Source organism: Gymnoscopelus microlampas (assembly GCF_963454915.1).
Source record: "Gymnoscopelus microlampas genome assembly, chromosome: 20".
In the NCBI taxonomy this organism is placed as follows: Eukaryota; Metazoa; Chordata; class Actinopteri; order Myctophiformes; family Myctophidae; genus Gymnoscopelus; species Gymnoscopelus microlampas.
In genome coordinates this window covers 17,529,692-17,557,684 of record NC_139957.1, presented here as the reverse complement: position 1 = coordinate 17,557,684, position 27,993 = coordinate 17,529,692, and the positions used below count along the sequence as shown (strand labels likewise).

Here is a 27,993-nt window from a genome sequence, read left to right as displayed (position 1 = left end):
TCAAACATTCAGACGACACAGAGGTAGCACGTTAGCCTCTCCGCGCTAATCATGGTTAATGTAAAGAAACGGAAAGGTTGCGTCGTGATTGACTCTGAATCCGAAGACAGTGCGAGCGACGATGACTTAGATCAGGTAACGAAACACGACGTTCCTTATTTTGTCGTAATGTTCATTGTTTACGCTGTCAACGCTTTGAGGTGAAGCTAACGAGGCAGTGTTGCCATGTCCGCTTATTATAAGCGACTTTGGTTGCGTTTTTTTCGGGCTTGTTATTAAAGTGTAGTTGCTTATTTGGGCTTGTTTCCTATTGTTGTTTAAACCAGTGTTTCTTAACATGTTCATGCCAAGGACCCCCAAATTAATATGTATTTGTCGGCGGACCCCCAAAATATGTTAGGGACAAGATTTGTGTTAAAATGTTTTTTAAAATATTTCATATTTTACCCTGCTTTTCCTCAAGATTTATATGAAAATAGCATATGCGACACGTCGTGAACTTGTTTGATCCCCTATTTTCTGATAAATAGCCGTAGCCTAGTTGCTTCTTTTGGGCTTGTATTCTTAGACCAGGTTGCTTATTTATTTCACAAAGTCTGGCAACACTGTTGCCTGGCCTTGCCTTGGTGAAAGTGGGCTCAGTCTATTGACTAGAACACGACACTTAAACAGTGGTGTTATTACCACTTCTGGAATTACTATGTCATCCCCTGAACTGCAGCAGTTGTCTTTTTAGCATTGGTCTTTTGCTTAAATTATTAAAAGAAGTTTTTGCAACATCTTACATTTGCATAGCCACGTCTCCAGTATGAACTTCAACCACCCTGTGTTTCTGCAGTGTTGCATATTAATCTTTTCTATAAATTGAAATAACATTCCTGGATTTTTTTCACTAAACCATATTCCTTTGCAATTACAGGAGCTTTTGTCATTGGCAAAGAGGAAGAGAGTTGACTCAGGTGAACAGGAAGAGCCAGCCAGTAAGCCTGCTGCTTCTACAGACTCAGAGACATCAGATAGTGATGATGAGGTATGACAACAATGGCTCCACCAGATTTAAATGGTCTTCTCCCAACTATGGGCTAAAGGTGAAAATTGAGCCCATACAAGCAAATTAATCATTCTCCTAGGGCCATCTCTTTTCAGACATAAAAGCTTAGTTGGCATTCTGTCACATTAACCTCAACGTTCCTCACAGTATCAACCTCTTGTCTTTATTATTTTAGTTTTTATGTAAAAATGTAAGCAACAATCATTATTTGATGATATACACAATGTTTCAATGCTTTGTACAGTGGACCGTCGGTGGCACCAAAGGCAAGAAGAAGGTTAAGCAAGGGAAAGGGTCTGATAAGAAGAACACTACAAAGAAGAAAGTAAATAAAGCTGCTGCATCTGGTAGTTCTGATGGAGACAGTTCAGCTGAGAGCTCTGCTCCAGAGGAGGGTAAGTTGCATCTGTGGTGAAATGTGGGGAGAACGAGAACAAAGTACCAAAGAATATTCAGAAGAAGGAAGGCACTGGAGCAAACTCTGACAATTTAAGCCTTTTTTATTTACAGGGTGCAGGCAAATATCGTGGAACGTGACCAAGTTTCAATGTCAATATATCCTCATCAGATCATGACCTGCCTGCACCTTGTAAATAAAAAAAGGCTTTAATTGTCCGAGTTTGCTCCAGTGCCTGCCTTCTTCTACACATGCCAGTCGCACCATGCACTGGACCAGCCTGAATTTGGCTTGAGGCGCGGTGGAACCCATTTGTTCTTGACCAAAGAATATTCCTTGTAGCCTTCTCCACAGTCAGAATATAACATAACTTCTTCAGAATTTGTAAATCGCTCTGAATAAGGCTGTCAGTTAAATGCCTGATGTGCAAAAATATAACCAGAATCACTGAAATCCGGCCAATAAATAAAACGTATCCACAAGTTTCCTAGGGTGTGTGGGCATCACTTCCTGTTGATTTGATCCAATGAAATCCAATGAAATCGACAGGAAGTGAATATTGTGGATAGAATTTGTGGATAGAATTTGGAGGTACAGAGACATTTTTGACATAGAGTAGGATGAGAGACCACATAGAGTGAAGAGGGACAGGGCAAGGCATACCAACAGCAGTCTGATGGTGTGGACATTATATATGCCCCCTCTTTTTGAATTGAACAGTTAGTATTCTGCAGTGATGTGTGTTCAAGCTGTGTGCTATGCACTGAACCTGCAGCTATAGACAAGGATTGCATTGGTCTAATGTACCTTGTTCATTTGTAGAATAATTTCTCGCGGCTGTCATTAGGTGACTCATCTACTTATCCTACTTATCCTAGCTGGCATGTAGGCCAGCAACTAATCTGTATTTGGGAGATGTGGGCTATTTACCAAGCTAACATTGGTCAGGTGACACGTGACAATATGTAATATAAATAGGTAAGACTGGATTAATCAGGAACAGTACTGGCGGAGACCTGTGCTCCGAGGAGCACATTTTCTAGTTGTCTCCGCCAGGAGACTATGTTTTCGTTCTCGTCCTTCCGTGTGTCCACCAAGCTAACATTGGTCAAGCTTCACGTGACACGTGACAATATGTTGAAAGGGTGTGCTTTGATTGGCTAGCGAGACGCATGATGAAATAGAGACCTATAAATAGGTGTGTCACTTCAAAAGATCATTTATATCTTTTGAAGTGAGGTAAGACAGGATTAATCAGGAACAGTACTGGCTAGTTTTCTAGTTAATACTGTTACTGTACAATTGTTGTATTTTAGTGTGATGGGCATTTAGTTTGCAGCTACATGAAATGTTCTATACAAATAAAATTGACTTATAGTTGGAGATACATAGCTGATTTCCAGCTCAGGAAAAGTTAATAAAATTGCTCTGAAATATTACCGGATCAAAAGATTTAGAATTGCCATAAAATGTGTTGTGGTGTTTTAAGTTGAGCATGACCACTAGTATCAGGTACAATAATGATTGCCCTAATAAAATGATCCTGATTGCTTGCGTCCCATCTAAGGCAGACCTGAAAACAAGACCCAGAGATTAAAATTGTCTATAAAAAAGAAAGCATCACATAACTAAACAAAAAAAACGTGGACACTGAAACGGCATTGGAATTCCATTTGTTCTAATTATTTTGTGTTTATATTTTTTGTAGGTCACTCCGAGTAAGAGTGTCAGCTTAAATGTGTAAATGATCCCAATGTATTCCCATAACTTTACAGTGTACTGGTGACCATTTGAAGAAGGGGAACTTATCATAGTCTTATTTTCTCCCCATAAGGCAAGGTCTCAGACTCAGAGAGCAACAGTTCCTCCTCCAGTTCGGACTCAGATTCCTCTGAGGACGATGTTTTCCGGGACGGTTACGGTGACGACCTGATGGGAGATGAGGAGGACCGAGCTCGGCTGGAGCAGATGACAGAGAAGGAAAGGAAACAGGAGCTGTTCAACCGAATTGAGAAGAGAGAGGTGCTAAAAAGACGGTAAGTGCGTTTGCTTTCCAAGTTGTCTCTTTCTCAGCTACTGTACGGGTTGAAAGAAAAGTTGTTTATTTTGTAAAAGACGAGCAACGAAATGAAACCCATCTACTAGAGATATTAACTAGAGATGCCGCGATCCGATTAACAGATCGGATATCGGCCCGATAACAGCTAAAAATGGAGATCGCAGCGAAAATGCAGATCAAACGCTCCGATCAAAACACTCCATTCCAGTACTCCACTCCAGCAGTTCTATGCAGCACTTCTAACCAGCAGTGGTCCAGCACGCTGTGAAACTTTGTTCACTATGATTCTGGACTCTGGAGAGGTTATGTTCTCTGTTTGAGTAATATCACTTGATCAATCCTTTTTTAACAGTGGTCGTGGCCGCGCGCCACATGTTGTACAGGCTGACACATTCTCCGTGCAAGCAACACAGAAGTGCGTAGCACGTCCTGATCCAGACTTCATTCAAATTCTCCATCACCGTCATCCACACAAGTATGTTTATAAATACCTTGTGACTGTTAAGTTATATCACCAGCCGATCAAACAATGCGATTTGAAAAGCAAATGATTTTGGCTGAATTAACAACACTGGCTTTAGCGACGCGAGCGGCGAGCCTCTCTCTCGCAGTGGTGTAAATGAATGTCCTTCTTATCTTCATCATCCTACAGCGTCACACAAAGCATCAAAAGTAGATCTACAAGCTCTGAGGTTTCCACCCGACAGAGACAATATTATGTACTGTATAGTCCCTGTCACTGCCAACCCTAACCGGTATTGGGGAGGGTGTAGACTAGAGACAACCACTTTCTTCTGCCGACTCTGTTTTTGTCGGTCTCTTCCTCACTCATTCTCCCCTCTCCTCTGGGCCAGTGGTTTTCAACCTTTTTCATATCAAGGTCCATTATTTATTCCACATTTAAAGGACAACTTTGTTTTTTTACAACCAAGGTTTATATTTTAGCTTGTAATTAAAGTAAATAAAAGATGAGTGTTATTTTTTTTTTCATTTACTGCTTTCTATAGTTTTAGCAATTTTCGCGATATTTTTTACAGTGGGCGGGGGCATTCTGTCCGGTGGCTAAATATGCCTTTTTTTACACAATAAAAAAGGTCCTGTGGTCTTTGATGGCCAGATGTGAGTTATTGGGGGCTAGAAGAACTACTGTAAATAATAATAAAGAAAACGCCGGGTTATTGTGTAAAAAAAGACATATTTAGCCACCGGACAGAATGCCCCCGCCCACTGTAAAAAGATCGCGAAAATTGCTAAAACTATAGAAAGCAGTACATTTTAAAATTTTAACACTCATCTTTTATTTACTTTAATTACAATCTAAAACATAAACCTTGGTTGTAAAAAAACAAAGTTGTCCTTTAAGCCACGGATCCCACCATTTGATGAGATTTAGACTCTCAGACCCAAAAGTTTAAAACTAGAATATTTAGTTATCGTCGGATAAGACTAAACAATGTGACTACTTTTTCCACCACTGCTCTCTCGAACCTGGTGATTAATCATTAACAGGATTTATTATTGTCCGTCTTATTAAAAAAGACAATGCCTACATAAAAGGGAAACTTAGATGGCGTCTTTTGCAACATGGTAGGCCTAGCTGTCCATCGAGGCTCTTTACACTGATAGGGACGCATTTGCGATAAAAGAGAAAGTGATTCAGCCATGCAGCAAAATACTTTTCTTTTCTTTTCTTTTTTCTGAGCGGTGTGCGGACCGAGAGGTGGGCGGGGGGATCGGAGCGGATAATAATAATAATATATTAGATAATAATAATAATAATAAACTTTATTTATATAGCACCTTTCATAACATAAATGCAGCTCAAAGTGCTTTACAGAGCAACAAAAAAAATTAAAATACAAACTTTTAGATAGACAGTATAGAGACTATTATGTGACACATCGGATCGGAATTAATCGGATCGGATCTGTTTTGATGCTGCCTGATCGAATCGGATCGCAAAAACCTTGATCGCAGCACCTCTAATATTAACACATCGGGTGCCAAACACGGTTCAAACCGTTTTTTTGTTTGTCACACCATCGTGCACCCTGCACGCATGCATTGTTTCACATGGATTGCTCATCGTGGAGTCTACAGCTTAAACAACGCCGTGCAGCGCAACGGTGAGATTTATGGCACCGAACGTAATCTGTTATTATAAAATTCTGGCACCGAATGTGTTAAGATGAGTCGAAAGTCGACTCTATTTTCGACTCGTTGCTCCTGTCGATTCTAAAAATAGAAATAATAATAACAGCGCTGTCGCCTCACAGCTAGAAAGTCCTGGGTTCGATTCCCACCAGGGACGCTGCGGGCACTGGAGGCGTGTTCTGTCCTCCGACCTCCACGTCATCAGTGCCCATACCCTAGGTGGGGTTGGTGAAAGGGCCTTTAAGTGTGGAGTTTGCGTGTTCTCCCTGTGTCCCCTAGGGTAGGTACCCTCACAAAAAAACATGCAGTAATCTTGGTCTCCATACTGCCTCCCCCCTGGTCAGCCGGGTCGCCTGATGGAGGGGAAAGGAACTGGTTGGAATAACGTGTTCCTTCCACGCGCTACATCCTACCGGGGAAACTCCCCCGTCAGGTGATAAGAAGCGGCCTGCTCACTCCTCATGTGTTGAAGGAAGCATGAGCTCAGTTCGGGGCGCTCCCACGGCTGGCAGAGGGAGAGTAGCGCCCAAGATTACAAGCTTAGATAATTGGCACTGGTTGAAAAATAGGCTACAAAATCGTGTGATAAAAGTTTTGTGAAAAAAAAAAGAAATGGAAAAATAATCTTTTAATTTTTTTTTGTCATTTAATTTTTTACCAAAAATGTTTTAATGGCTTGTTCAAAAATGTAAAAAAGTATAAAATGTTTTCCAAATGAGAGAGGAACAGTTAGGTCTGTGTGTGATAGCCGAAGATATTATGCCTACTGTTAGCGTTGTCGAGGGGAAAGGCTTCCGTGACCTGATGGCATTTCTAGCATACACCGTGCTCTGTCGCCAAACTATGACAGCGCGACAAGAGAGTGAACGTTCGCTGAGGTAACCGGAACAATCGCTCCATAACACACTCGCCCCCATTTTTTTTACTGAAGTTACGTTTAGGAGTACCTGGTGCCGACCGTTTCCATGTCGCCGGATTTGATCTGGGGCGTTTTTTGGGGACGAGCGCTCTTGTATTCGCTGAGGTAACCGGAACGCTCCGTAAGATGTTATAAAAGTTTATATCCAGGCCATATACGTAGCTACATATACGTGTTGTGTTGTTACTATTATTATTTGGCAACGGGAAGGAGAGCTGAGTCTGACATCATTCTTACTAATTTGTCAAATATAGGCCTCGTTAGTTATAGGCTGTTGTAGCGTACGGATTAAACAAAAGTTCTGCGTTAATAAACATGTTTATAAAATAAAGTCTCATTTTTGTTATCATTAGGGCTTTGATTCAAATTCAAAACATGAAGGCTGCAGTTGTGGTGCTTAAAGGAAAGCGCAGTTTGCACTCTCTCAACTGCGAAGCAAAAAATATATAATTAAGGAAAATTGATCGACACATTGATAAATGCCCCCGGCACGCAAAATACTGAGTCGTTAACATCCTTACTATCTACAGTAGCTACAGTTTACTTTCTACAGCTATCTACAGTTTACTTTCTATATGGAATGCAAAGCCTCTCTGCAAGCTTGCACGCTTTTTAAAGACAGGGCAGACAGGGAGCCAATGTAAAGATCTGAGAAATAGGTAATTCAACACGAGTGAACTTTGCGTTGCCTTGGTTTTTGTCTTTGCAGTTGAAGGTGTGGATTGATTTGAAAAGTATTTCTTGTCCTTCGAGAAAAGCTTCAAATTAGTTCTGGCGAGGTGAATGATAGCTGTAGAATTTGATCATTTTAAGGTGGTCTTATCACCTGGATGATGAAAATAATCATTATAAAAAACTAAAAACTCCTTAAAAATGTAAAGTTTTCATGACTTAAAGTCAATGGCCTAAACATTTAATAAGGTATGATCTTTTTTTTATATCAATTTATGTTGACTGTATCTAATTTTGTGGTAGTTATACTGTTAACAGTTGCTGTGTGCTGTTTTTAATGTTGTTTTTCTCCTCAACAGGTTTGAAATTAGAAAGAAACTGAAGACCGAAAAGGAGGAGAAGAAAAAGAAGCACGAGGAAGAGAAAGAAAAAAGGAAGCTATCTCGGGTCCAAGACACACAAGTGGTGGGTACAGTCCTGTTGGCATTTCACACATTGCTTATGAATGGCATGTTCATCTGTTTGATTTGTTCTTAAGAGTGGTGCCGGTAACCATTAAAAAGCCCACATTCAGAACAGCCAAACTGTGCAGAAAGTCTCATGGATAAAATCACCACAGCACCATAATATGGTTCAGTGTTTTCAAAACTTGAAAGGATGTAATATTGACAGAATTAGTTGGAGCTGTGGTTTGTGTGAGAGAGAGCACACTGTTTTTTTTTCTTCTTCTTTTTTCTACAGATTTTTGGCAGTTTTTTGTTTCTTTCTCCAAACCCAGGTATATTAAGTATTGTTCTTTTGGTAGCGGCAAACTTGTCTAGTAGAGGGATGGGAAAGGTGGGGGAGAGAGTAGGGGAGTGAGATGCAGCAAATGGTCGAGCCAGCCCGGGAATCGAACCGGGGACTTGTTGTCAGGCATGTCAGCATATGTGGCACGCCTACCTAACCACACGGCTATCGGCTTGTCCCAATGTCATATTAAAAGTCTACATAATTTTCACATTGTCTTTTCAACTTCCATCCCTCTCTAGGTCATGTCACACAACAAGGAGAGACGATCCAAACGTGACGAAAAGCTTGACAAGAACTCCCAGTTCATGGAAGAACTGAAAGCTGAGCATGAGAAAAAGAAAAACAGAACAGGTTGGCACACGGTCATAGTCCTATTTCTATTCTTGTATTATAGCCCTTAAGTGGTATTGTTCTGGCAATAAAGAGGTTGGGACATTCTTATGCTGATCTTTGACTTCTCTGGCAAACAGCTGAACTGCTGGCTAAGCGTCAGCCCCTAAAGACAAGCGAAGTGTATTCTGATGAAGAGGAAGATGATGACAAATCTATAAAAAGTGACCGGAGTTCACACTCTTCATCTTACGATGATGACGACGAGTGAGTATGAGTAACAACACTAACAAAAAGCCAGTATGTGTGAGTCTTCATATCGCATTTTGATGACTGCATGACCTCTCCTAAGCACCTGATAGACGCGACACACCACCACTCATGTATCTCTATTTTGATGATCTCCTTTTTGACCTACTTTTGAAATGTATATAACTTCTACTTTTATAACATGACAATCTACAGTCAAATTTACAAATGTTAATACTAAAGTGAACATTTATGTTGATTGTCGTCATTTTTTGGGGGTTCTAATTTTGTATGAAATAGCTGCCAGAAAGGCTCCAGGAACTGGTTGTGTAAAATGGATATCTCTGCATTCCATTGTTGTCCTTTTTTTGGTAGTGTATTATGTATGAATTATCAAACATACTGCTTATCATTTGTTTCGTGCATCTCTATAGAACTTATTTGGATGTAAACTAAACTTGTATAATTTTTTTTTCCATGTGTATGGTAGACGATGCACCAAAAGCGATGAAAGCTGGTAAAATCCCACGCTATGAAGGACTCCTGAATAAGTCAAAGGCCTTGAAGTCGCCCAGTAAGTTTTCTTTTCTGTCATTACAGTTCATTTGGTTTCCTGAAAGTTCCACCAATCTTGTACATCTTTTTTATAGTTTTCTTACTACCTCTACAACTGTTTCTGAATGTTTTGTACAGACTTCAAAAAACTGCACAAGGCACATTTTAAAAAGATGGAGTCCATTGACTCTTACGTCCAGAGGAAGCAGGTGGAGACTTACAGTAATTCAGTGAAAGACCTTGCCCTGATGGTGGCATTGCTGAAATACCATTATGACATGATTGTAATCTTGTTTTCTTTTTTCTTGTGTTTTCAAACAGACACTGAGGGAAAATACTCCTTTGAATCCAGTTAAAGGAAAAAATCAAGTGAGTAATTCACTCAATCACTAATTGGGCATTCTGTTTTATAACCACTACTAGCTTAGCGGGTACATACACTTTCAATGATCGTTTGTTTTTGTGCTGGTGTATTTTTTTTTATAGAAGCCACCCCCAGGCCCTGCTTCCTTGTTCAGCCCTGCACTGACCAAACCAGTTGATGACAAACGCAGACATACCTCAGCCAGTAAACCTGTGCTCAAGAAACCTTCCCAGAAGGAAGATGCTCTGTTCAGGCCACCTGTCTTGTCCACACGCAGGATCAATGTTAGGTGAGATGCTGTTTTACATCTTGTCCTCCCGGTCATGGTTGCTCCACTACTGGTCTATGGCCAGCAAAAGAAAACTTGTTGTACTGGGCATTGCAGAGGTGTGAATGTAATAAATAAAATAACGTATTGAGAAAATGTATGGATGATTATTGCATCTTGAGGATGTCCAAAAACTTAACATACACAGCATATCATGGTACAATAAAACAACCAAATGTCAACTTTTTGCAGGTTCTCCCAAGACATACAGGACAATGAACATAAGAGGACCTTGGTGAAGACGCCGGCACGTATGTCATCACGTATCTCCTTAGGCACCCCAGGAAAACAGAACAATGATGGAGGAAAGGTCAACCCAGTAAAGACTGCCGACGTCTCGGCTATGAAGACCCCAGGTAACATGATCATACTGTTAAAAATACACTACCATTTGAGGGACTCACAATCATTGTGACATAGAAAATGTTGCATAGTCACTACTTAATTGAAACGGAAAGTTGCTGGAAAAGTAATGCACCCTGAGAATGCTCTGTATTTGTCTCTCATACTTATTTTTTTCTGAATTCCAAAGGAGCATTTGTTTTCATGGGCAATGTAAGTGTTTCAAACACCCCTGGAAATAACAAGAAGCCATGCTTTGACCTGAAGGAAAGTCTGTCACGTCCCCTTGCATACAAGCCCCATAAAGGTAAGTCTGGCATCTTAAGTCTAGCATCTTCAAATTCTCTGCTGCTTAAATATGACACTAGTGGTTAAATAAATGTCTGATTTTGTTGGTGTCTTTATTTTATAGGGAAACTGAAGCCATTTGGAGAGAACGGAGAAAACACAGGAGGAAACAACTCTCAGATCTCACAATCGATGTCTTACAATGTCTTAACCGTTAAACCTTTTATTCAGTTACATTTATGTGAATGTTCATTGTATAGACATGTTTTGAAAAACTCCCTGGGAAAGTTTATATTACTAATTGTATGCTGTATTGACAAACCGCATACTACTATGAGTGACTTGCATTTTGGAGACTTATGGTTTGTTGACTGTTGGATTTTATTTATGGGGGCTACAGTGATGCTTCTCAGACTTCAGGGTACATTACAAGCACAGTACAAGTCCAAAGTAAATCCAATTGTGTTTATCTGCAGAAATAAGAAACAAGTGGCTAAGAATTAATTATTTAGTCACTAAATAATTAATTTACTAAAAAAAGTGCTGCATGTGTGAATACAACACACTACATGTGTGTGTGTTGTATTCAGAAATGCAGCAATGTTCTGTAGCTCTGTTAAGATTGCATGTTACAACTTGAAGTAATGTCATAGCATATTTCATACATAGTAAAGTTAATGTATGTATTGGTGTTTAAATATTTCTGCTTTATGTTAAATTATTTTTTATAAATTCCTTGCAAAAAAATAAATCTCTTTGCTGTACTACCTTGTCAAGCCAGAGTGGATGTTGGTCATCTTGTATTCTTCCACAATGTGCCAGGAAGAACTTGGAGAATGGTATCTGCCAGGGAGTAGGGGATATTTAAAGGTTTCTTTTAAGATTATTTTAAGCTTTATTTAGATTGGAAAGTGTAGAGAGACAAAGAACTCAAAACAATTTAGACATTTAGCAGACACACTAGATACAAGTGCGTCTGCTGAACAAATTAAAGCATGTTTAGTGCACCAACTGGCTGAGCCGCCACCACCAGGCACCCCATTCCAAAAGGTCTGTCAGTTTCCAAGTTATGAACAGCATGTGAAGATTAGATTGTATAGACATTTCTAAAGGTAAAATGGTGAAGATGTTAACTTTAATTCAACAACTAAAGACGTATTTATAGCATGACGATGGAGTATACCGTGACATCTTGCCAGTAGGGTCCTCCTCTGGTATACAAGAAGTAACTGTATACATCATCTATCTGGTGGCAAAAGTAGGTTTCTGCTGCAATATTGATCATCCATGGACGGCCGTCACCACGCACTCGTAGATGCAGTGTGTTGAATGTGGACAAATCATAGTGCTTCTTCCTCTCAAATGAAGCCTACAAATTGAAAATGTTACGGTTAATTATACTGAGAGGGGGTTCAGTGTCTTCTTGCTCAGAGACACTTTGGCTGGTACTGGGATTTGAACCTATGACCAGATGATTACTCATTTCAGATTTTTTCATTTGAACATTTTTTTTTCACGAACTTAATCAAGGACACCAGTCCTAGCAGCGGAAATGGGCTGCGTTCAGCAGCAACTCTAACGGAAGCACAGATGGCACATATTTTTCTTACATCTTCCTCAACAATTTCTGAACGTTATCCATTATCAGTGTCCTGAACGCACCCCTGGTGCAACAATGTTCACCGTCCTGACTCCTGAGTGACACACTCCGTAACGATCGTTCCCGATTTGTCATTGTTTTTGTTTGTTTTTTATCAGAAAACACTCAGACATGCATGCGCGCGCGCATCAAGATTCATATTTGTATTTGATTTTGAATATCCTCTGGCTGTATTTTGTTTATTTTCGTTTGTTTGATAAAGATGATATGCCGAACGCGCGCCCGTGTGTGTATTTATTTATTTTGAGTGCGCATGCTCTGTAATGTCTGTGCGTTGCGCCGTTCCTTGCGTGCGTCAGAGTTGCCATGTCCTCTTATTATAAGTTGCTTGTAAATATTGGTAGTTGTGGGTTGCGTTTTTTTGGGCTTGATTCTAAAGTGTAGTTGCTTATTTGGGCTTGTTTCCTAATGTTGTTTCAACCAGTGGTTCTTAAACATTTTCATGTCAAGGACCCCCAAATGAATATGTATGTAAATGCACAGACCACCCTCCCATATGAAAATATTTTGTTGGTTACTTATTTTTCTTGTAAAAATATGGCAACACTGGCGTCGGCGCGTCCAGTCCACTGGTTTACCATCAAACATTCAGACGACACAGAGGTAGCACGTTAGCCTCTCCGCGCTAATCATGGTTAATGTAAAGAAACGGAAAGGTCGCGTCGTGATTGACTCTGATTCCGAAGACAGTGCGAGCGACGATAACTTAGATCAGGTAACGAAACACGATCTGCCTTATTTTGTCGTAATGTTCATTGTTTACGTTGTCAACGCTTTGAGGTGAAGCTAACGGATGATAGCTATAGCCTCTGATTGTGCTTTGCCTGGCAGTGTTGCCATGTCCGCTTATTATAAGCGACTATGGGCTTCTTTTTCTATAAAGTTGATCGTAATGGTGGTTGAGTTTTTTTCGGGCTTGTTAAAGTGTAGTTGCTTATTTGGGCTTGTTTGCTATTGTTGTTTAAACTAGTGTTTCTTAAACATTTTCATGCCTAGGGCCCCCAAATGAATATGCCAAAAATTAATGTTGGCGGACCCCCATTTGAAAATATGTTATGCCAGGGAGTCAGGGACCCCCATACAAGATTTGTGTTAAAACATTTTTTTTTTTTTTTCATATTTTACACTGCTTTTCCTCATGATTTTTTTGAAAATAGCATATGCGACACGTCGTCAGCTTGTTTGATCCCCTATTTTCTGATAAATAACCGTAGCCTAGTTGCTTCTTTTAGGCTTGTATTCTTGGTTGCTACCTGGTGGTTGCTTATTTCTTTCACAAAATCTGGCAACACTGTTGCCTGGCCTTGCCTTGGTGAAAGTGGGCTCAGTCTATTGACTGGAACACGACACTTAAACAGTGGTGTTATTACCCCTTCTGGAATGACTATGTCATCCCCTGAACTGCAGCAGTTGTCTTTTTAGCATTGGTCTTTTGCTTAAATTAATGAACAGACCATCTCTTCAACAGAATGCTATTATTTAGACAAGCTTTAGGCTGCTGCAGCTAACTAGCTACGCCAGTGTTGCATTTCAAGAACACAACATTTATGAAGCCTATTTCAACATTTGTTACTACTTGTTTATTTTGTATTACTATCGTGCATGTGATGTTTTTTTGCATAGTATTGTATATTTGTCTGTCAGTAGATGTGTTGATGTATTGAATGCACATGGACCCCAATGGAAATGAGCCATATTGCTTTCTTGGGTTTTTAAATCATGTTTTAGCATCCCTTTGTATAGAACCGTACTTTTTGTGATGCAAAAAAAAAAAGTATTCATATCAAAGCAGAAAAACACCGCCAAAGGCTTGGCACGGACTGGTTTTGTGTACTTGACTGTTTCACACTGTGTATCGATGGTTCTCAAACTTTTACATTTCAGGGTCTCCCATTAACTCTGACGGTATACAAATGGAACCAAATGGTTCCATTTGTATACCGTCAGAGTTACAGACACGTTAGGGTCAATTTAGAACCCCCCCAAGGAACCCAGAGAGTCACACTTGTAGAATCACTGCTGTATATGACGGATGTTTAGCTTTCTGGTTTGTGGGGGGGGGGGGGGGTTAGAAAGTCTGCATGGCATTCGCAGTCGATTTACTATATACCTTATCTCTCGAATGACGTCATGGGCGCAGAGCCAGAATTCTATTTCGGTGTTGTTGACAAACATCAGCCAGCTATATCTGTCTGACCAAGTGTTCTCTATAATCTTTGAGTTGAAAAGACTGAAAACTGAACCTCACAGGGTTGCACCTGGTTTAGTGTTTTTCCTTTCCTTAGAATATTTGTACGTGCACACTGCCCAGGCACAAGTAGCCATGTAGCCCTCATGTCATGTGTAAACAAAACGCATGCAGTCACTTAAACCAGCATTGTGGCCTTAATGAGCTACGGGAAGTTAACTGTGCTTTTCTGATTTCATCAAGCAAACTGCATTTTTTTGCTCTTGATTTGTACTATGTAACAGTATCAAGTGACTATTCGTTAATGAGGGTTTTATTGTCAGTATGTGGTCGTGCTTTTTCAGACTTTTTGATGAAGACTGCTATGATGGTCACTTGGTCAGATGTTTTTGCAACATCTTACATTCACATTTGCATAGCCATGTCTCCAGTATGAACTTCAACCACCCTGTGTTTCTGCAGTGTTGCATATTCTTTTCTATACATTGAAATACAATTCCTGGATTTTTGTCACTAAACCATATTCCTTTTTAATTACAGGAGCTTTTGTCATTGGCAAAGAGGAAGAGAGTTGACTCAGGTGAACAGGAAGAGCCAGTCAGTAAGCCTGCTGCTTCTACAGACTCAGAGACATCAGATAGTGATGATGAGGTATGACAACAATGGCTCCACCATATTTAAATGGTCTTCTCCCAACTATGGCCTAAAGTTGAAAATTGAGCCCATACAAGCAAATCAATCAGTCTCCTAGCGCCATCTCTTTTCAGACATAAAAGCTTAGTTGGCATTCTGTCACATTAACCTCAACTTTCCTCACAGTATCAACCTCTTGTCTTTATTATTTTAGTTTATATGTATAAATGTAAGCAACAATCATTATTTGATGATATACACAATGTTTCAATGCTTTGTACAGTGGACCGTCGGTGGCACCAAAGGCAAGAAGAAGGTTAAGCAAGGGAAAGGGTCGGATAAGAAGAACACTACAAAGAAGAAAGTAAATAAAGCTGCTGCGTCTGGTAGTTCTGATGGAGACAGTTCAGCTGAGAGCTCTGCTCCAGAGGAGGGTAAGTTGCATCTGTGGTGAAATGTGGGGAGAACGAGAACAAAGTACTAATGAATATGCAGAAGAAGGAAGGCACTGGAGCAAACTCTGACAATTTAAGCCTTTTCTATTTACAGGGTGCAGGCAAATATCGTGAAACGTGACCACGTTTCAATGTCAATATATCTTCATCAGATCATGACCTGCCTGCACCTTGTAAATAAAAAAGGCTTTAATTGTCCGAGTTTGCTCCAGTGCCTGCCGCCTACTACACATACCAGTCGCACCGGATGCACTGGATCAGCCTGAATTTGGCTTGAGGGGCAGTCGAACCCCTTTGTTCTTGACCAAAGAATATTCCTTGTAGCCTTCTCCACAGTCAGAATATAAGTATAACATATAACTTCTTCAGAATGTGTAAGTCGCTCTGAATAAGGCTGTCAGTTAAATGCCTGATGTGCAAAAATATAACCAGAATCACTGAAATCCGGCCAATAAATAAAACGTATAGAATTTGGAGGTACAGAGACATTTTTGACATAGAGTAGGATGAGATACCTCATAGAGTGAAGAGGGACATTGCAAGGCATACCAACAGCAGTCTGATGGTGTGGACATTATATATGCCCCCTCTTTTTGAATTGAACAGTTGGTATTCTGCCATGATGTGTGTATAAGCTGTGTGCTATGCACTGAACCTGCAGCTATAGACAAGGATTGCATTGGTCCAATGTACCTTGTTCATTTGTAGAATAATTTCTCGTGGCTGTCATTAGGTGACTCATCTCCTTATCCTACTTATCCTAGCTGGCATGTAGGGCAGCAACTAATCTGTGTTTGGGAGATGTGGGCTATTTACATTACCCCCCCCCCCCCTCTACACTGTAGGTTCCTTTGATGTTTTGTGTGTGTGTGTGCGCGCACACGTGCGAGCGCACTTATGTATGCGTGTTACCTGTGTGTGGCGTTGACAGACACTATGTGGGCATATGTGTTATTTGTGTGTGTGTGTGTGTGTGTCTGTGGGGAAGAGGGGTCATTAATACTGTTACTCTACCATTGTATTTTAATGTTAAGGGCATTTAGTTTGCAGCTACATGAAATGTTCTATACAAATAAAATTGACTTGGCTTATAGTTGGAGATACATAGCTGTTTTCCAGCTGAGCTCAGGAAAAGTTAATAAAATTGCTCTGAAATAGTACTGGATCAAAAGATTTAGAATTGCCATACAAATGTGTTGTGGTGTTATAAGTTGAGCATGACCACTAGTATCAGGTACAATAATGATTGCCCTAAGACCTGAAAACAAGACCCAGAGATTAAAATTGGCTATAAAAAAGAAAGCATCACATAACTAAGCAAAAAAAACATGGACACGGCACAGCATTGGAATTCCATTTGTTCTAATTATTTTGTGTTTATATTTTTTGTAGGTCACTCCGAATAAGAGTGTCAGCTTAAATGTGTAAATGATCCCCATGTATTCCCATAACTTTACAGTGTACTGGTGACCATTTGAAGAAGGGGAACTTATCATAGTCTTATTTTCTCCCCATCAGGCGAGGTCTCAGACTCAGAGAGCAACAGTTCCTCCTCCAGTTCGGACTCAGATTCCTCCTCTGAGGACGATGTTTTCCAGGACGGTTACGGTGACGACCTGATGGGAGATGAGGAGGACCGAGCTCGGCTGGAGCAGATGACAGAGAAGGAAAGGGAACAGGAGCTGTTCAACCGAATTGAGAAGAGAGAGGTGGATAAAAGACGGTAAGTGCGTTTGCTTTCCAAGTTTCTCAGCTACTGTACGGGTTGAAAGAAAAGTTGTTTATTTTGTAAAAGACGATTAACGAAATGAAACCCATCTACTAGAGATATTAACTAGAGATGCCGCGATCCGATTAACAGATCGGATATCGGCCCGATAACAGCTAAAAAATGGAAATCGGATCGCAGCGAAAATGCCGATCAAACGCTCCGATCAAAACACTCCATTCCAGTACGCCACTCCAGCAGTTCTATGCAGCACTTCTAACCAGCACGCTGTGAAACTTTGTTGACTATGATTCTGGAGAGGTTTGATCAATCCTTTTAACATTTAGTTTTAACATAACATCAGTAATAAAAAGTAAAGATAATAAAAAGCGTGGACAGTGGTCGTGGCCGCGCGCCACATGTTGTACGGGCTGACACATTCTCCGTGCAAGCAACACAGAAGTGAGTTGCCCTTCTTATCTTCATCATCCTACAGCGTCACACAAAGCATCAAAGTAGATCTACAAGCTCTATGAGGTTTCCACCCGACAGAGACAATATTATGTACTATATAGTCCCTGTCATGCCAACCCTAACCGATATTGGGGAGGGTGTAGACTAGAGACAACCACTTTCTTCTGCCGACTCTGTTTTTGTCCGTCTCTTCCTCACTCATTCTCCCCTCTCCTCCCCTCTCCTCTGGGCCAGTGGTTTTCAACCCTTTTCATATCAAGGTCCATTATTTATTCCACATTTAAGCCACGGATCCCACCATTTGATGAGATTTAGAATCTCAGACCCAAAAGTTTAAAACTAGAAGATTTTGTTACCGTTGGATAAGACTAAACAATGTGACTACTTTTTCCACCACTGCTCTCTCGAACCTGGTGATTAATCATTAACCCACAGGATTTATTATTGTCCGTCTTATTAAAAAAGACAATGCCTACATAAAAGGGAAACTTTTACAACATGGCATAGCTGTCCATCGAGGCTCTTTACACTGATAGGGACGCATTTGGGATAAAAGAGAAGGTGATTCAGACATGCAGCGAAATACTTTTCTTTTCTTTTTTCTGAGCGGTGTGCGGACCGAGAGGTGCACGGGGGGATCGGAGTGGATAATAATAATAATATATTAGATATTAATAATAATAATTAACTTTATTTATATAGCACCTTTCATAACATAAATGCAGCTAGAAGTCCTTTACAGAGCAACAAAAAAAATATACAACCTTTTAGATAGACAGTACTGTATAGAGACTATTATGTGACATATCGGATCTGTTTTGATGCTGCCGGATCGGATCGCAAAAACCTTGATCGCAGCACCTCTGATATTAAGATGAGTCGAAAGTCGACTCGATTTTCGACTTGTTGCTCATGTCGATTCTAAAAATAGAAAAAAAAAATACAGCGCTGTCGCCTCACAGCTAGAAAGTCCTGGGTTTGATTCCCGCCGGGGACGCTGTGGGCACTGGGGTCGTTTTCTCTCCTCCGACCTCCACGTCATCAGTGCCCATACCCTAGGTGGGGTTGGTGAAAGGGCCTTTAAGTGTGGAGTTTGCATGTTCTCCCCGTGTCCCCTAGGGTAGGTGCCCTCACAAAAAACATGCAGTAATCTTGGTCTCTATACTGCCTCCCCCCTGGTCAGCCGGGGCGCCTGATGGAGGGAAAAGGAACTGGTTGGAATAACGTGTTCCTTCCACGCGCTACGTCCTACCGGGGAAACTCCCCCCTGTCAGGTGATAAGAAGCGGCCTGCTCAATCCTCATGCGTTGAAGGAAGCATGAGCTCAGTTCGGGGCTCTCCCAAGGCTGGCAGAGGGAGAGTAGCGCCTAGGATTACAAGCTTAGACAATTGGCACTGGTTGAAAAATAGGCGACAAAATCGTGGGATAAAAACTTTATGAAAAAAAAAAAGAAATGGAAAAATATTTTTTTACATTTTTTTTTTGTCATTTAATTTTTTACCAAAAATGTTTTAATGGCTTGTTCAAAAATGTAAAAAAGTATAAAATGTTTTCCAAATGGGAGAGGAACAGTTAGGTCTGTGTGTGATAGCCTAAGATATTATGCCTACTATTAGCGTTGTCGAGGGGAAAGGGAAAGGCTTCCGGTGACCTGATGACATTTCTAGAATACACCGTGCCCTGTCGCCAAGCTATGACAGCGCGACAAGAGAGTGAACGTTCGCTGAGGTAACCGGAACAATTGCTCTATAACATACTCGCCCCCATTTTTATACTGAGGTTACGTTTAGGAGTACCTGGTGCCGACCGTTTCCAGGTCGCCGGATTTGACCTGGGGCGTTTTTTGGGGACGAGCGCTCTTGTATTCGCTGAGGTAACCGGAACGCTCAGTAAGATGTTATAAAAGTTTATAGGTATCATATACGTGTTGTGTTGTTACTATTATAATTTGGCATCGGGAAGGAGAGCTGAGTCTGACATCATTCTTACTAATTTGTCAAATGTAGGCCTCGTTAGATATAGGCTGTTGTAGCATACGGATTAAACAAATGTTCTGCGTTAATAAACATGTTTATAAAATAAAGTCTAATTTTTATTATCATTAGGGCTTTGATACAAATTCAAAACATGAAGGCTGCAGTTGTGGTGCTTAAAGGAAAGCGCAGTTTGCGCTCTCCTCTCAACTGCGAAGCAAAAAATATATAATTAAGGAAAATTGATCGACACATTGATAAATGCCCCCAACACGCTAAATACTGAGTCGTTAACATCCTTACTATCTGCAGTAGCTGGTTTACTTTCTATATAGAATGCAAAGCCTCTCTGCAAGCTTGAAAGCTTTTTAAAGACAGGGCAGACAGGGAGCCAATGTAAAGATCTGAGAACTGTGTGATATGTTCCACTTTCTTGGTATTAGTAAGGACTGGAGCAGCAGTGTTCTGTATCAACTGCTTGAAACTGGCTTCAGATAGGTAATTCAACACGAGTGAACTTTGCGTTGCCTTGGTTTTTGTCTTTGCAGTTGAAGGTGTGGATTGATTTGAAAAGTATTTCTTCAAATTAGTTCTGGCGAGGTGAATGATAGCTGTAGAATTTGATAATTCTAAGGTTGTCTTATCACCTGGATGATGAAAATAATCATTATAAAAAACTAAAAACTCATTAAAAATGTAAAGTTTTCATGACTTAAAAATGTAAAGTATTCATGACTTAAAGTCAATGGGCTAAACATTCAATAAGGTATGATCTTTTTAATATCAATTTATGTTGACCGTATCTAATTTTGTGGTAGTTGTACTGTTAACAGTTGCTGTGTGCTGTTTTTAATGTTGTTTTTCTCCTCAACAGGTTTGAAATTAAAAAGAAACTGAAGACCGCAAAGAAGAAGGATAAGGAGGAGAAGAAAAAGAAGCAGGAGGAAGAGCAAGAAAAAAGGAAGCTATCTCAGGTCCAAGACACTCAAGTGGTGGGTACAGTCCTGTTGGCATATCACACATTGCTTATGGGTGGCATGGTCATCTGTTTGATTTGTTCTTAAGTGTGCAGAAAGTCTCATGGATAAAATCACCACAGCACCATATTATGGTTCAGTGTTTTCAAAACTTGAAAGGATGTAATATTGACAAAATTAGTTGGAGCTGTGGTTTGTGTGAGAGAGAGCACACTGTTTTTTTTCTTCTTTTTTTTCTACAGATTTTTGGCAGTTTTTTGTTTCTTTCCCCAAACCCAGGTATATTAAGTATTGTTCTTTTGGTAGCGGCAAACTTGTCTAGTAGAGGGATGGGAAAGGTGGGGGAGAGAGTAGGGGAGTGAGATGCAGCAAATGGTTGAGCCAACCCGGGAATCGAACCGGGGGACTTGCCGTCAGGCATGTCAGCATATGTGGTACGCCTACCTAACCACACGGCTATCGGGTTGTCCCAATGCCATATTAAAAGTCAACAGAATTTTCACATTGTCTTTTCAACTTCCACCCCTCTCTAGGTCATGTCACACAACAAGGAGAGACGATCCAAACGTGACGAAAAGCTTGACAAGAAGTCACAGGCCATGGAAGAACTGAAAGCTGAGCGTGAGAAGAAGAAAAACAGAACAGGTTGGCACACGGTCATAGTCCTATTTCTATTCTTGTGTTATAGCCCTTAAGTGGTATTGTTCTGGCAATAAAGAGGTTGGGACATTCTTAAGCTGATCTTTGACTTCTCTGGCGAACAGCTGAACTGCTGGCTAAGCGTCAGCCCCTAAAGACAAGCGAAGTGTATTCTGATGATGAGGAAGAGGAAGAGGAAGATGATGACAAATCATCTATAAAAAGTGACCGGAGTTCACACTCTTCATCTTACGATGATGACGACGAGTGAGTATGAGTAACAACACTAACAAAGAGCCAGTATGTGTCAATCTTCATCTTGCATTTTGATGACTGCATGACCTCTCCTAAGCACCTGATAGACGTTAGACACACCACCACTCATGCATCTCTATTTTGATGATCTCCTTTTTGACCTACTTTTGAAATGTATATAACTTCTACTTTTATAACATGACCATCTACAGTCAAATTTACAAATGTTAATACTAAAGTGAACATTTATGTTGATTGTTCCTAAACCCTGTTATTCTCCTCTGGAATTCGAAAAGTGTATCTCTGGATGTCGTGTCTTTCTAGCTAATCAAAAGTTTTGCACATCTCTCTGTTCTCCATCTCTCAATCTCTGCCTCCATATCTCTCTCACCATCTTAGAAAAGAGGAGACTCCACCAAAGTCCCAACCAGTATCACTCCCAGATGAGCTCAACAGAGTCCGCCTGTCCAGACACAAGTTGGAACGCTGGTGCCACATGCCCTTCTTTGCCAAGACTGTGACTGGGTGCTTCGTTAGGATAGGTATTGGGAACAGCAGTAGTAAACCAGTTTACAGGGTAGGTTGACCTCTAACATTGTGCTTAATGTCATGTGATTATCATATCCATGTGCTATTGCTATCCAATTGTATGTGTAGGTCCATTGAAATATTTTATTTTAATTGATTTAACCTTTATTTAACCATGCAATCAATAAGATTCCCAGCTTAGATTACATTTAATTGTGTTGTTCTGTCCAGTTATATTCCTCTCTCTTTTCATTGAAAGGTTGCTGAAATAGTGGATGTGGTAGAGACGGCCAAAGTTTACCAGCTTGGAACAACGAGAACAAACAAAGGCTTACAATTAAGGTAGGAATCTTAGATTCCAACTAACAATCTACAAGGCAAAAACAAGTTCTACTATTAACCTTTACTCCCTGAATGTGTGACTTTCAATCTTATTCATACATGACAGGCATGGAGGCGACACGCGTGTCTTCAGACTTGAGTTTGTGTCAAATCAGGAGTTCACAGACAATGAGTTTATGAAGTGGAAAGAGGCGGTAAGTAATGGGAGGTAGTTTGGAAATAATAAATATACTTGATACATGAAACTTCAAAGCTTTTAAATGATGGTTTTGGTGCAGAAAAGGTTAGGGTATGAGAGACATTGCAAGATCTGTCAACCCTGAAATAAGAGTTACGTTTCTTTGTTCTTTGCAGATGATGGTTGCTTCGATGCAAGTCCCAACTCTTGATGAAATCACCAAAAAGGAGCAGTCCATCAAAGAGGCCATGAACTATAAGTTCAATGACAAAGACATAGAAGATGTATGTCAGTCCTCTTTGGTTTGTCTATGTTCTGGTCTGAAACATTATGCAGAGCAGAAAAAATAGTAATATTTTTTGCATCTGCTTTTCTTCACAGATTGTGAAAGAGAAGGACAGATTTCGAAAGTGTCCATCAAATTATGCCATGAAGAAAACTTCTCTCCTCAAAGATAAGGTACTGGGAAATACAGAAACATTAAGTGCTCTCTTCGTATTTGCTGCCTCTATCAGTGTTCTGTCTGAGTCATATATATGACAAGCAGGTGCTTAAGAAAGCGGCATCTATTAGAGCAGCAGACAGCTCTCATCCCCTGAATCCTGAATACAGGCTCTTGCCTTCCGACCAATGGTTAAAGGCCCCTGCAACTAGAAACAACAGGTACAAATTCTCATTTATACCTACTTCCATTCGTGCCATCAATAATGGAAGCAGGAGGAGGTAGCTGCTGTTCAGTTGTGGGGACAGTTTACAGGCTCATCACCATCTTGGGAGGATGGTAATGATGAGCTGATGTTTTTTTCTTCTTCTTTTGTTTCTATGGTGCAATATGGTTGTGCTCTGCTGTCTACAATTGGCTGGGTGGTTGGTTGATTGGTTAGTTGTCTTGCTGCGTGGACACATGATTATGATGATTATTGATGACATGATTATGATCTGGATGTCTTTGTTCTATGCATGTTTATTGTGTATTTTAGAGTTCTTAATCTGCTTTGCTGCAGCACAAATTGACCAGTTTGGGATATAATAAACTTAACCTTGAACCTTCTGACTGTGCTGATCCCTCTCTTTGTTTGTGTTGGACTAAAGGCCATGGCAGAAGACAGAGGAGACGGTGATAAAGCTAAAACTATCCAGGACGAACTGAATGAACTAGAGGAAAGAGCTGAAATGCTTGACAGGCAGAGGACCAAAAGCATCTCTGCAATCAGGTTTGTTTCAGAATCTTTGAGTTGTAAATAGTTTGTAACAAGGAACAACATTGGACTATTATTAGCTAATAAAAAGGACTTTGTTTTTAGGAGAGAATTTGTTGTTCTTAACTTCACTGCCAAGGACGTAATAAACATATTTTTTTCCAATTACCAATTCTGCCATGGACGTAAAAAATGTATTTATTTTATTTTATAAAAGATCCCACGTTCTTTATCACTCGCAGTGACTACTTTCACTGTAACTCACCCGGATACGGAAATAACGTAAATCCAAAATTTTCTTCCAGTTTAACTCTTTCACTGAAACGGCTCTTTCTCGACTTGCCTTTTTTTTTCGCTGTGTTGCGCCAGACGCTCTGTTTTGAAACAGCTGCGAGGGGAGAAGGAAATGACGCTGATGGAATATTCTTTCTCTGGGCCACACACACGTACGCTGTGTGTTTACCAACAGTCGGACACTCGATCATAAGGGATGTACATTTTCTGTAGCGTGTATCTTTGACAAGAAATGGCGTGTTTACATGGAGCTGACCCGGTTGAAATGTTAGTTGTCTGGGCGACTCAGACACATACTCTGTGTGTTTACAAACGATTGGACATGCGATCATAATGATTTTTTTTTTGTGAAAGTAAAAAAAAAAAAGAATTTGCTGGCAGTGGGCATCATTAAAGATGGAAAAGCCCAAAAATATCAAATAAATAAATAAATGATGTTTAGCTTTACCTCACACTCATCTTACACATACTTTTTTACAATCCAGTTATATAAATCAGAGGAACAGAAGTTGGAACATCGTGGAATCTGAAAAGGCTTTAGTTGTAAGTTCCAACATTCACTTCATATTCATATGATGATGATTTGCTTGTACAGTAAATTATGTTTTACAACATCTCTTACTGGTTATATTCTACTTCACTTCTTCCTCTCACAGGCTGAAGGACAAAGTACCAAGAACCAACAAATGGACCCTTTCACCCGAAGACAGTGCAAACCGACTATGGTGTCTAATGTAAGCGTTCTTTATTTCCTTCATAGTAGATTTAATTTAATCAAATTCTGTTGAGTTTATCTGGGTAATTTAATATCATTGACCTTTGTGTTTTTAGGCCAGAGACCCATCTGTACATGCAGCTATCCTTGAACACCTAAACCAGAAATATGGCTCAGGGTCAGAAATGCAAGATCCCAACGCCGGGGACAGGAACTACCAGGTAACACAGGGGCACATGACAACTTGAAACGTAAGTTACATATGTAACTATGGTTCTATGAATCCTGGATGACTGCCAGAGGCAGTGCTTAACACTGGATGATATCCGTCTCACGCACGTGCAGTCGAGTAATTAATATCAACAAAGTCACAGCTGTGACATAATGACGGTGGGCGTGGAACGCAGTAGTCAGCGTACATAAGCCCACAGCCGTCATTAATGACTTCCCTGCGGAATCAATTGTCCATTGTGTGACCTGTAGTGTAGGTGTTAAGTGACGTGCACGTCACGTCATTAAAATAGAGTGCAACCACGTTCCAATTCAGCATTCATCCCAAGATTTTTTACTAGCCAAACATTACAGCAGAGACATCAATGTAAAACATTGTGTGTGATTGGTCAGAAACAAGGTGCTTGTGATTTATAGTGTTACTGTTTAATTTCCACAATCTGTCGCCAACGGTACCATACACGGTTTACTTTTTTTTTGTTGCCAGAATATAGTAGTCTGGGGGACTACAAACACAACACATGGCAATTAATTAATTACAGCGAGATAGTACACATCTTGTAAAATAGTAAGTAAATGGTGCATTTACATAGCACATTTATCGAAAGCACTTTACAATGTTCACACACACACACACACACACACATTGACACAACGATGGCTGAGGAAACAATCATTGTATTGCAGTGGCTTTCACTGAAGCTTCGTTTTAGCCCAATGTTATGGTAAATAACATTCTGTGGGGTGACAAACTGAGAATACATTATTATTACTGCCTTTAATGGAATTTTAATCTGAGTTCTTTACCCAAAGATAATCTAGATATTCCTATTCTCTGTGTTCTAGGGACAAGCTAACCAGAAAGACAAAGATGCCCCCAAAGCAACCAGCGATCTTTCAGAAGACCTATTCAAAGTTCATGATTTTGATGTCAAGATTGACCTACAGGTTCCTAATGCAGGTGAGATGAACTCATGTACAGTATGTTCATCGTGCCATGTAGGTCATGATTATGTGAAATTTAATTGATGTAATGATGAGTGAAACGGTCTCTGCTTTGAAGAGAGACACAGCCAGCTATTGGTAAACCCTTTTTTTAAATTTGCGTTATATAAAGGATTATTAATATTATATTCTTATGCTTTATTGCAGAGGCAAAGTCTCTCTCAGTGAGCTCAAACGCTCTTCCTGTGAAGGATGGTGCCCCCCGAAGGTCTCTCAATCTGGAGGACTACAAGAAAAGGAGGGGATTAATCTGATTGCTATGAGCCACTTGTTCAAAACCACATTGCATGTCCAACTGATTTGAATGTGTGTGCGTGAGTGAGTTGGTGAGAGAAAGCTGAGAGAATGCGTGAGTGAGACTGTGAGGACAGGATGTGTGTAAGTGTTGATACAAGAGACTGTTCATCCTACCACAGAGGACATATTGATTACTAAAGCTTAATCATTAAGCAAAGACGTTTTTATCAAGGATCTCTCCAGGAACACGCGTGTCCAGAAGAAACACGGACGTTAAATTGTGGGAAAAAAATGTTTTCTTCTCTTTTTTTTTTGTTAGTTATTTGGAGTTTGTATTTAACTTCTCTCCCCTCATTTGGATGTAAGGGAGTACACTCTTTTCATATTTCTTTTTTTAATACATATTGTTTTGGAAGGTTGTGGATATTGACCTTGAACAGGCAAGGACAATTATCCTCTGGGACTTTAATTTTCAGGTTACTCTGATATTACTGGACAGAACACTCGATGGAGCTGAATCAGCTTTTACCTCATCAACAGTGAATTACTTTGTACTTGTTCCTTTGTTTCCCTCCCAAGCATAGCAGCTCATGGTTTTTCATAGAGCTGATGGAGATCTTCCATGTATAACTCAGCTACAACCTACAACTTTTTCCCTTTGTTTAAACAAAGGAATATAGGAATGGGACGCAGCTTGTCCGATTATATGTCAACTGGACAATGTCACTTTTTAAGTATTTGAACCAGCCGGATTTAAGATGAAAACAAAAAACAAAAACACTTTTTTTATGGATGATTAAAAGCATTGCGTTGTTTATTTTATCTCTAGTTTGGTTGTTCATGGGATAAATCCCCTCCCTACTTGCAGATCAGATTCTACGTGTTACCAATTGTGTCCATAGTCAGTTCTTGTATTGATGTGGCATGCCATGTAAATATGCATTTTGGAGTGAGTGCGGAAAAATAAAGAGGCACTGTTTCATATGTCTTGTGTCTGTTTCAATTATCAATGTCCGGAAGCTAATTTAATGAAAAATGGTGGATGCCATAAAACTAACCATTGACTATAGGCATACATTTTCCAGGTCATTAGATGACTGAGTGGTTAATATATGGCTAATGGCTTTATAATTACTTGTTAAATATTTTAAATGAAATAAAAGTATGCCTAACATGATCCATAAAATAATGGTGCTGGTCTTGAATCAGTATTTATTTATTAAGGATCCCCATTAGCTGGTGCTAGAGCAACCAAGTTAGTTGTCCTGGGGTTCCTGTGGTATTGTTTTGCTTTAGTTATGTTTATAACATACAGGTATGTGCATAGCGCCATTTGGGATAGTGTGCATCGAGTGTAATCTAATTTCAGGCCATGACCCCCCAACCCAATCATAATTGAACTGCACCCCCCCCCCCCACTACACTTGGAATATAGGAGTTGTTTGCTTTCACAGAAAAATATTGTGAAAATAGCAGATCTACAACTAAAGCTCGCAACGCCTCGAGGCGTTGTGAGTTTGTAGATCTGCTACAGTATTTTCAAAATGTTTGCCTCTTTCTTATATTTGACAATTTGGCTAAAGTTTGACAATTTTTTATAGTATAGTTTGTCCTTTTTTTGTCACTCCAATAATGTCATCATCATTTCATATCATCCCAAATCATGTGGGGACCCCCCTGCCCCGCCCCCCCCCCCCCACACACACACACAGGTTGAGAACTGCCTGTAAAAAAAAAAAAAACACTGGCTCATTTTCAATCAGGCTCTGTGAGAGGCACTCTGTTTTGAGGTCCTTGCTTG

The 27,993-nt window shown here is 40.1% G+C and overlaps 2 protein-coding genes and 1 pseudogene across 4 annotated transcripts; all 3 read left to right on the top strand.

Annotated features, from left to right (window-relative positions):
- Positions 1-6: 6 nt before the first annotated feature.
- LOC311036605 (RNA polymerase-associated protein RTF1 homolog) lies at positions 7-9,547 on the top strand. Of its 2 annotated transcripts, XR_014599866.1 has the most exons (9): positions 7-135; positions 920-1,030; positions 1,296-1,446; positions 3,283-3,484; positions 7,612-7,717; positions 8,284-8,395; positions 8,515-8,641; positions 9,114-9,197; positions 9,500-9,547. XR_014599866.1 is itself a non-coding variant. In XM_084045402.1 (8 exons), the coding sequence occupies exons 1-8, from the start codon at positions 52-54 to the stop codon at positions 9,142-9,144; spliced, it is 924 nt and encodes a 307-aa protein (XP_083901528.1). In that variant the 5' UTR covers positions 7-51; the 3' UTR covers positions 9,145-9,247. The 2 variants fall into 2 exon arrangements, 1 of the variants encoding a protein (XP_083901528.1); XM_084045402.1 differs by lacking the exon at positions 9,500-9,547 and having other exon boundaries at positions 9,114-9,247.
- Positions 9,170-11,264, top strand: LOC311036608 (nucleolar and spindle-associated protein 1-like; annotated as a pseudogene). The gene is made up of 5 exons (XR_014602939.1): positions 9,170-9,547; positions 9,665-9,831; positions 10,063-10,226; positions 10,403-10,519; positions 10,625-11,264. The product of XR_014602939.1 is annotated as a nucleolar and spindle-associated protein 1-like (transcript).
- Positions 11,265-12,741: 1,477 nt separating this feature from the next.
- Positions 12,742-27,176, top strand: rtf1 (RTF1 homolog, Paf1/RNA polymerase II complex component). Its single transcript, XM_084045399.1, has 18 exons — positions 12,742-12,875; positions 14,889-14,999; positions 15,265-15,415; positions 16,955-17,159; positions 20,467-20,584; positions 21,103-21,214; positions 21,334-21,475; positions 21,863-22,040; positions 22,251-22,333; positions 22,440-22,527; positions 22,688-22,795; positions 22,893-22,970; positions 23,604-23,725; positions 24,490-24,547; positions 24,661-24,738; positions 24,836-24,940; positions 25,797-25,911; positions 26,103-27,176. The coding sequence occupies exons 1-18, from the start codon at positions 12,792-12,794 to the stop codon at positions 26,207-26,209; spliced, it is 2,043 nt and encodes a 680-aa protein (XP_083901525.1). The 5' UTR covers positions 12,742-12,791; the 3' UTR covers positions 26,210-27,176.
- The last annotated feature ends 817 nt before the right edge of the window (positions 27,177-27,993 follow it).